General features: G+C 38.0%; 1 protein-coding gene across 1 annotated transcript; it reads left to right on the top strand.

Annotated features, from left to right (window-relative positions):
• Window positions 1-262: 262 nt before the first annotated feature.
• Window positions 263-9,589, top strand: LOC309409704 (fatty acyl-CoA hydrolase precursor, medium chain-like; the record flags this gene model as incomplete). Its single annotated transcript, XM_082005910.1, is given in 15 exon segments — window positions 263-335; window positions 1,118-1,322; window positions 2,169-2,313; window positions 2,760-2,893; window positions 3,234-3,387; window positions 4,303-4,404; window positions 5,374-5,478; window positions 5,610-5,639; window positions 5,642-5,665; window positions 6,151-6,291; window positions 6,380-6,466; window positions 8,065-8,212; window positions 8,418-8,549; window positions 8,857-8,929; window positions 9,344-9,589. Coding segments are annotated over 15 exon segments (1,728 nt in total). The 3' UTR covers window positions 9,519-9,589.
• Window positions 9,590-10,438: the final 849 nt, after the last annotated feature.

Raw genomic sequence — 10,438 nt, 5'->3', positions numbered from 1 at the left:
CACTAGGGGGCCAATATGAAACTGGGGGGGCCATTCTGCAAGGCAGGAAGTCTCCCTGTTCCCATACACAGATGCGCTGCCGTGCACTTCCCTTTGAGGAGTGGCTTACAGGCAGGACACTTGCTCTGGCTGTCTGCAGCTAGGTTGGCTCACAGCTCGAGTATTGCTTTTCCTAATCAGTATTTGCCTTGCGTAACAGTTATACTTAACAGAGTATATAAGGCAACACACTGAGGAGGTAAATATGTGACTAGTTTGCAAAATGGCAACTGGAAAGGACACTTCGCTGCTGTCCTTGATTCTCACCGTTGGGGTGACAGCACTTGTAACTACTGGTAAGCTTCAGAAGGGTTTTTCCCTATTGCCTTCTCTAAGGAAATAGAGCACATGTGCAGCTTGCTCACCTAGGGGAACCCCAGCTTTATCAGCGGAGCTGGGGCACCCAACCTTGCTGCATAGAAATTAAGTCTGAATAGCAAATAGGTCTTAATTTCATTTTTGTGATCTGTTTTCAGTCATTTGTCTTATTTGCCTATTTTTGCAAATAGCAAAATCAAATTCCTGTCCCAAAATCTTGACTGCTGAGGCAGAGCAGACCACTGTATAACATTTGTAATTTGGTATTGAGAACTTTCACACTGATTTTAAAATGAATTTTACCTAAATGTTAACAGTATTTGTATATGCCAGCCTATTTTTGGGTATGTTAGATGCTTTTTCTTTTGACTGTACATACTATCAAGGGTCCAGAGTATATTTTGTGTGTTCACAGATCTTTTCTTAAAAAGGAAATGCCTTTGCTTAATGAGAGCAATCTATTGGACTTTTAACTAACAACCTGGATCAAAAAGGATTAAGATCTATATGTAATTAGTAATGTGTGTGTATAGTAAGACAATACATACGATATACCTGAAGGAGATTATACATACAAACCAATCAAAATGAAGGCTGAAATAATGTCAGCTATACTGATTAGAGTTTGTTGAAGCCTTAAGTATGAAAATTAATTGTTTAAGCAAACAAAAGGTCTATACTTAAGCAGCTAAAGCTCTTAGAAATCTGGCAATTACTTATGAATAGACCAATTATGTGATTTTGTGCTCACATCCCCCAGGACAAAAAGCAGAGCAGCCAGAAGTGGTGACCAAATATGGGAGTGTCCGAGGGTACCAATTCAAAGTAGATGCCGCTGAGAGGAGTGTAAATGTCTTTTTGGGACTTCCTTTTGCTAAGCCTCCAGTTGGACCCCTGCGGTTTTCTGAACCCCAGCCACCTGAGCCATGGAAAGGTGTCAGAGATGCCACTTCCTACCCACCAATGTAAGACAGTGACAAAACCATTGATCTTTTTAATAATCTGATATTATATGCAATCCCAGAACACTGATGTACGGGGCAATCAAAGGCCACGAAGATAAATTCCTTGGTGCTATCTTCTTACCATCTGCAACTGTTACAATGAACGCATCTCTAAAGCCATCTTTATAAGCTGCTCTTTTTATTAAAAACTGCTATGTAATGGGCATCAGCGATGAATTAATATGGACCAGCACTTTGCCAATGAAGTTCTGTTTTCGGGAGCATTTGGCCATTAATTAGCAATGTTTATAAACTGTATAGCTTTGGAGCAGAAACAGAAAGAAGCTGAAGAGATGTTGGAACAAAATATTAAGAGAAAAAAAGGCCGAGTGAGTCACATGCTTAATAGGACACATAAGAAATGCAGGCCAATTCTGGCTTATATTGTAAATGTCTTACTCCATTTGTACTATTGCCCTTGTTGAGTGCCTCAAGCCTAATACCTACCATCACAATATAAAAAGCTATTGAAGATATAAAATAGTTAATTGCATCTTCATTGAAGTAATTTATAGCCATATGTATTTACAGGTATATTTCTATAATAATTCAAAACATGCAAAATTATATCTGCATATCATGCTGTAGACTGTGACTCCTTTTTATGGATCTCCTTAATGCCAGGTCAAAGGAAGAAAGTATATTAAAAGTGAAAAAAATATTTTATGTTTTCTGTTGCCAACAGTCTAGAAGTCTACTAGAGATTAGTTTCTGGTTTACACTTGGTTGTGGAGATACAAAAAAGCTATACTTTGTGGTTTGAGGTTTTGTTTATTTCTGTTGCTTGTTATTTTTTCATTTATTCATGTGTCTACAGGATAAAGTAAAAGGACAGTTTTTTTCAGACGTTATTACTAATAGAAAAGAAAAAGTTCTTCTCCAGGTGTCTGAAGATTGCTTATACCTAAATGTGTATACACCCGTCTCTACAGAAAAACAGGAGAAGCTGCCTGTAAGTAAAATCATTATAAAACCTTTAGCAAAATTATTTTACAGCAAACCTACAGCATGTGCTATATGCAGACTAACAAGTGCAGTTTCGTAATGATGATCAAGTTACGTGCTTTGCCCCAGCTTTGCTGAGGTTTAAGAGGGACACAAAATCCTATATTACAAATAAAATTTTATTGACATTTTAGCTAGGTAATGTTTGATTTCCTCTAAATAATGTGTGAAAAGTCACGGGGCACTGGTATAGTGTAAGTATTTAATAAAATCAATGCCATTTTGTAAGACTGCAGGCCTCATATTCGAAAGACTGCTACCATTTGTGAAATGTAATCTGAAAGAATCAGGAGTGAAACAGCACCAAATAAATAGTACATTTTGGTTTATATTTAGTTTTTATCACTGGGAGCTCTTATCTGTGCTGTATTGTTTCTGGTTTTGACTTTCCAGGTCTTCGTATGGATCCATGGAGGTGGATTAGTTTTTGGAGCAGCTTCATCATATGATGGTTCAGCATTAGCTGCCTTTGACAATGTGGTGGTTGTAACAGTTCAGTACAGATTAGGTATTGTTGGATATTTTAGGTAAGATATTTTATCTTAGTTTTTGCTGAGTGAGTTTCAAAATTATGTTTGCAAAGCCTTTGTGAAGAGATGTGCAGAATACTCATTTATGCAAAGAAACAATAAATTTCTTAATTACATAAGCTGCAGTTGGGAACAATTTCCAAGTCCCAGGTCAGCTTCCAAGTCTGTTCTTCTTTGATTGCTACTCTAATCTCAATGCCTTCTGAGCCATTTATTTTTCAGTTTTGTAAAGCTTTGTGTGGAGAATGGCAGCTGATTTCTCATACCACAGATGATATATTTCTCTGCCTTTTTTTCTTGCATTGAGCATTTAAACAAATCTATGCTTTCTCTGCAGCACTGGTGATAAGCATGCCCGAGGTAACTGGGGGTATTTAGATCAAGTAGCAGCTCTTCAGTGGATTCAGAAAAATATCATACATTTTGGAGGAGATCCAGGATCTGTCACTATTGCTGGAGAATCCGCAGGAGGAATCAGTGTTTCTGCTCTTGTAAGTTCACAGTAATATTGAATTTTAATTACTTTGGGAAAAAAAATGCTGCCCACATTCATTTTTAGTACCTGCATGAAAATTCAGTGAGAGAAAAGGGATGTTTTTATAGTAAATAACACATCACCTTGGTTTATAGTACAACAACAATACAATAAAACAATACAGCTTCTGATTGATCAAAATGTTCTTTTCACACCCAGGTCTTGTAGTTTAGACCCAAAACATTATTCCTTATCTACTAAATTAAGTTCTGGTTTTTGGGGTGTTGTTTTTTTTTTTTTTTTGCAGTGCCAAAAACCCAAAAATTTATCCTTGTGAGAAGAGTCCTTTAAGAGGATGTATTGCCCGTTTCCTGTTTGCTTTGACAGTCACCTGTGCAAAGTAACAGAGGCAAAAAGTCATGATAGCTGAACTAGATGTGCATTTTGTGACCCAGTGATTATTTAAAATTTTTACAGCAACACTGCGCACATTAATTCAGAGGTTCTTCTCCTCCAGTTTCTCACAATTTGGTACAGATCACACAGTGAAACCAGGGTTCAGTGATACATGTGATAAAAACTCCTGTTTCCTAAGGTCCTGCCCTCTGGCTGATAGTTCTTTATTCCCCTTCTGCAGCACAGCCAGACTATCTTGGACACAGTTATATTCAGTCCATATCTGGCTTGCAGTGTAGTTCCATGAAGTCTGGGAAGGAAGGTGCTATGGGAGGGGAAAAGGCAGGCGTGATGTCCTTATCCCTGATAGTGCTGCCAAAGCCCTTTGCATAGCTGAACTATGATCAGAGGTTACAGAATAACAGTCTTATGACATTTGTTTTCAAAATGTTTTAAATGGCAATTCCTCACATTGAAATTCTAAGTCAGTGGTCAGAACGTAATGCTTGTCATGCTTGTTCTTGCTTTTTTACAGGTTTTATCTCCCCTGGCGAAGGGCTTGTTCCATAAGGCCATTTCAGAGAGTGGTACTGCAGTCAGGGTTTTGTTCACTGACCAACCTGAGGAGGAAGCACAAGTGGGTATTTTGTGGTAAATTTAATTATTCTTCCAGATAGTTTTGCTATCTTCAACTGTTTATTCCAAAATGTAGAAACAGGTCTTTTTGTCTTGTGAAACTACAACCACAGTCATTAAAGACAGTTTTTCTGTGTGCAAATAATACATAGAATCATAAGATAGTTTGGGTTGGAAAGAACCTTTAAAGGTCATCTAGTCTTTGCTTTTCAAATACCCAAATATCCACGTATGTCTGAGTGAAAGCAAAAGACTAAGGAATTGAAGAGAGAAGGCAGGGAAGAAGTGTGAAATGTAAAGGAATACTATACACGTACTGTCTGCAAGAAAAGTTGAGCTATAATTTTAGGCTAAAAAATGGCACCAGATTCTGAATACTCTCCTCTTCTCCTCCTGTTTGGTGCTTGTTGTGTGCAAATAAACAAGACTTTATTCAGTTTGTTTATATTAGAAAAGAAGAGCTGACTTTAACCCTTTTTTTTTTTTCCCCCAACTACAAGAAATAACTTCCAGGAACCTGGATTTGAGAATCTGGGGTATAAAAGAGGCAACATTATAATGAGCTCTGTCTCTCTAATGACAGCTATTATTCGATCCAAAAAGGCATCATCAAGAATGGCATAACGTGCTCTTTGTTACCATCTACCTGGTTGTATTCTAACTGTGCATCACTTTAAGTCCTCTGTGTCATCCTGCCTTCTCAGCCCAGCATGTTATTTACCAGACTTACTGTCTTGATCTATTTCTGTGTCAAAATATTTTGGAGGCATATGTTTTGTCCATCTGCTCAGCCCACAGTGTGAAGGTTGAGGGCTTCTGTTCTCTACCTCTGCAGCTGGAGCTTGTCTGGCCTCTGATGCTTGTGCAGAAGTTTAGACTCCCCCCTGCTGGACTCTCGGGCTCGGTGGCACATAGAGCCTTCTCTGGGAAGTACAGGAAAAAGTGAGTGTTTTGTTTTTATTGATTGCAGAGAATTGCTACTGCCTCTGGCTGTGAAAAATACAGTTCAGCTGCAATAGTTGAATGCTTAAGAGAAAAAACAGAAGAAGAGATAATACAGATAATGCTAAAAATGGTAGGTGAAATTATACTACTTGCATTTAAATGACATTTCAAATTTTATCGTAACAGAGTATGCTATTTCTGTGTTGTAATATTAGGAGAACTTGAAGTGAATTTAACACCTGACTTTCTTGACCTTTTCAGGATTTGACAACACTGCAGCTATGCTATGCTATGCCTTACCTGAAAAATGTGAACAGGTTACTTCCCTTTCATTCTGCATGGACTTGTGTTTTGCTGCCATGCTGTAGCAGGAAGGAAAAGAGTGTATAAAATGTCACAGTTTCTCCTGGAGAACTTGAAAATTAATTAATATAATATTTTATGTCCTACTTAAAATTTCTTATCACAGTAGTGGCTTCCATGTTCCTTTGCAGTTTCAACACAGAAGTTAGTTTTTCCACTACTGCTTCACACATCCATAATAGGATTGAAATAACTAAGAAGAGATGAAAATTGGACATCATCACCTATGTTTCACAAACATTAAAAATACAGTGCTAATCTTCACAGCATCTTCTGCCTAGTGCAGAAAATCTGTCAAAGAAAATTTAGAGATGGCTTGAATACTTACATTTTCACTTGGCACTTTATTTTGTTTTGGAACTACAGTAAAAATCTGAAAATTTTTTCTAGAAGCAAAATTTGTATATTAATGAAGCTTTCTTTTTTTTTTCCCCTCCAGCCTTCCTTCTTCATCAGTGCATCTGCAGATGGTGTTTTTTTTCCAAAGAGTCCCAGGCAATTACTATCTGAAAAAATTATCAATTCAGTCCCATATATAATTGGCGTAAATAACTGTGAATTTGGATGGGCACTTCCTATGGTAAGAGACTTGTAATGTCATTATTTATATATAATTTTGTTAATATAAGATATAAGATATAATAAATATGATTCTCTGTATCATGCAGGCAATGAAGTTTCCTGCTTACACAGATGGTCTGGATGAAGATGTTGCACGTCAAGTTTTACAGAGCTCCTTAGCATTATCACTTAAGGTAAGAGACCATTTTCAGAGTAACCCAGTGCTGCTTCTTCACTGGTCTGGTCCTATATTTGTACTGCTGGAGGGGTATAATTTACAGGCAAACTTTGTTCTGTTTGACAGCTTTCTACTGTGGGGCAGTAATGGGCAGCAGACATGGTGTATTCCTGTTGCCACTAGTGAATGAAAATACAGTTTAAATTTCTATCCTAAAATCCCTGCTTTTTTAAAAGGAGTCCTGTGGAAATCCAGGAGTGATTCAGGTACCTAAACAGATCTTTTGTGACATTTTAAATACCCTAGGTTATTCAAGACACGTGTGGTACCAGCAGGTAAGACACAAGACCTATAGAATGCACTGTTTTGAAGCAGTAGCTGGAGACTAGAAGGAATAACTTGAGATGTTTAAAATAGCACTGAGACATCTATGTTTAGGTATCTTGAGTTTTCGCTTCCATGTAATTTAGAAACCTCTTAGCCTTCTGGTTCCTTTGTGCTCTCCTGAAACTACTAAATATAGAAAAATGCGGATTAATACATAAAAATTAAGGACTTTATAAACATGGCTGGTACTTGCAAGGGATCATTCAGTGTCACAGACATCCATTGTGAACTTGGAAAGGCAAAGCCCAGGCTTGTTCTGAAGGGAGTAAATTACGACCATCTACAACAATAAATTAATTTATGAAATCCAGTAGGATTTCTTTTCTCTTATGAGGGTTATTTCCACAGAAGGGAGAACAGACTACTATATTTATCAGCAACACTGACTGACGTTTATCTAAAGACATTTGATCTTTAGATCTTGCAAACCTCTGTTCCCTGAGAACATCTATATGTGGTAGCTGTGTAACTCCCAATTCTGAGCTCTGAGCCACACTCTGACACAGTTGAGAATTTTCTCTGAAATAAGGTAATGTTTGGGGTTTAGCCAGGGACATGCAGATGGCACATTCAGTTAGTGCTGTTACTCTATAATATTGTTGTGGTTTAACCCAGCCAGCAACTAAGCACCACGCAGCTGCTCGCTCACTCCCCCACAGTGGGACGGGGGAAAGAATCGGAAGAGTAAAAGTGAGAAAAATCAGTTTGACATAAAAACAGATTAATAGGTAAAGCAAAAGCCACACACACAAGCACAACAAAACAAGGAATTCATCCACTGCTCCCCATGGGCAGGCAGGTGTTCAGCCATCTCCAGGGAAGCAGAGCTCCATCACACGTAAGGGTTACTTGGGAAGATAGACATCGTCACTCCAAACGTCCCTCCACTCTCCTCCTTCTTCTTCGCCCCAGCTTTATATACTGAGCACAATGTCATATGGTATGGAATACCCCTTTGGCCAGTTTGGGTCAGCTGTCCTGGCTGTGTCCCCTCCCAACTTCCTGTGCACCCCCAGCATTCTCACTGGCAGGCCAGCACGAAAAGCTGGACAGTCCTTGACTGCTTAGCAACAACTGAAAACATCAGCACGTTATCAACATTTTCTCATCCCAAATCCAAAATGTAGCCTCACACTAGCTTCTATGAAGATGATTAACTCTATCCTGGCTGAAACCAGGACAAATATTCATCATCATTATAAGAAGTACTTTTATTGTTCATTTCAGGGTGTTCCTTCGCAAGTTGTTGATCGAATATACTATGAATACATAGGGAATGCAGAAAACCGTGCTCAGGTGCGAGATGGCCTTCTTGATGCACTAGGAGACCTTTTGTTTGTTCTTTCAGCCATTGAAGTGGCTAGATACCATAGAGGTGAGTCTCTAATTCAGCATTTATTAGAAGAAATGTAGAATTCCCTCCTGGGGTGTGTTTGTGGACAGTATGCATCATACTTCATTATCCAGAGAACTGATAGTGTTTTCATTTTGCCAAAACAGGTCGTAATGAAAGTTTACCATCTTTGGTGGCAGGTATTTTCAGCTCTCAAACTAACACTCTCCTCTGTATTTTCTACTAGATGCTGGCAACCCAGTCTACTTTTATGAATTTCAACATCGACCAAGTTCAGCGGCAGGTGTTGTACCAGAGTTTGTAAAAGCAGATCATACAGATGAGGTTGCCTTTGTCTTTGGAAAGCCATTCTTAGCCGGTGATGTATCCATGCTTACTGAAGTATTCCTTTTAAGACATCATTATTACTCATTTTACTTACTGGAGGGCTTTAGAATAGACTTTCTGTCTTAGAAGCATTGGAATCAACATCGACATTTTCTGTCTTTAGTAGTAATTACTTTCCATTAAGTTGTTTATTTGCAGTTCTTTCCTGGAGCTCTGCTCAAGTAAAATTCCCATAGCTCAGAGTAACAAGTAGAATTGATTACAGTCTATTGGAATTGATACAGCTGCTACGTTTTTGACTATTTAGTTTTTAATGTTGCCATTTCATCTCTTTGCAGGGTATGCTACAGAAGAAGAAAATAAACTTAGCAGAACTGTTATGAGATACTGGACTAACTTTGCTAGAAATGGGTGAGAATCATAATGTTAATTGCAGATCAAGTTTTGTCTGTGCTGCCTGAAACATAATAGCAATACTTATATGGTGATTTCTACAAATTTGGCAGAATTTAAAATAAATATTGAAGTAAATTATTGCTATTCTTAATGATTGCAAGAAATGAACCTGCAGACCAAAAAAAAAAAAAAAAGAAATCCAAGAACTATTACTCCATCTGCAGTGGCATTTTAGATCTAAAAGTAATGGAAGTTATTAAACATTTGCTATTCCACTGATGATTACATTGACAAAAAACATCCAACTATTCAGGTACTAGAGTTACATAATCTGAGCTCATGTTAATTTTCTGAAATGCTGTCAGCCTGAGCAGTCAGAGCGCAACGGATAGGCAAATGAAAGCTAACTTTTCATTATATTATTTCTAGAAATCCCAACGGAGAAGGCTTGGTCCATTGGCCTCAGTATGGTCTGGATGAAAGATACCTGGAAATAAACCTAATGCAAAAGGCAGCAAAGAAACTGAAAGAACACAAAATGAAGTTTTGGACACAGCTCGTAAAACAAATGATGAATGAAAGGAGAGAACACACAGACTTATAAGAGTTGTGGAGGGTACAGTTTGCTTTTAAAACCCAAAGTAAAGTCAAACAAAATTAGTTTGTCAGGATGCAGAGTTTAATAATCATCTTCTAGCTCACTATTATGTAGTCTATTGTCATGATCACACTGAAAGGAGGGAATCAAGGGAAATTTGGAATGTTTGTGGGACTAAAAATCACTGTTTAATGAACAAAGCAGAAAAACCCCACAATCTTTCAGGCTCAAAAAGACTATGGTATCTACTTCATGGATATAATGCTCCTGTGAGAAGGGGTAATGAGGGGGAAATTGGCAAATATATTGAAATCTCTAAGAAATTATCTATACAGAATATATCATAAGTGTCAGAATATGTTATATGCTTATTCCCCCCTTCTTTCAGAAGGGAATGGTCAGTTGTCATTCTTACAGCCTCTTTCCACTTTCTTTCATTGGAAATAGCTTGTAGGGAGCAGAGCATCTATCAAAACAGTGAGATGGGCTTGACATCTCATAAATGAGGACAGAAAATCTCTACTTGTTTTCTTATTTTGTAAACTGTTATAAATAAATGTTGCTTTTGATTTTTTGTAACTTCCTTTTCTTTCACTTAACTGATACAGGTTAATTCAAAGTGGTTTAAATCACACCCTAGAAGCCAGAAATGTGCCCTGTTTCTTTCTTCAACCCAAAGGGTTTCAGATATGGATTCTCCAGATTTTTTTTGCAGGGCGTGAGTCTCAAGGCTCTAGGGTTTTCACAGACTATTCTGTCATGTGATTAGCTGTTCTTCAACCCTTCCTGGTAAGAAATTCACAATTCACTGGCTGAGGGAGGAAGCGTTGTTGGCATGACAGACACCCACTGAGACAGAGGGGAGAGCAGCGTATGATGTTTTTCCCTGCATGTTGTTAGCTCAGCATTGTCAGTGAGCCCACAAA

Source organism: Phaethon aethereus, assembly GCF_964289735.1.
Source record: "Phaethon aethereus genome assembly, chromosome: 13".
Taxonomy (NCBI): Eukaryota; Metazoa; Chordata; class Aves; order Phaethontiformes; family Phaethontidae; genus Phaethon; species Phaethon aethereus.
The sequence above is the reverse complement of the archived record's forward strand: the minus strand, read 5'-3'. Positions and strand labels throughout refer to the sequence as shown.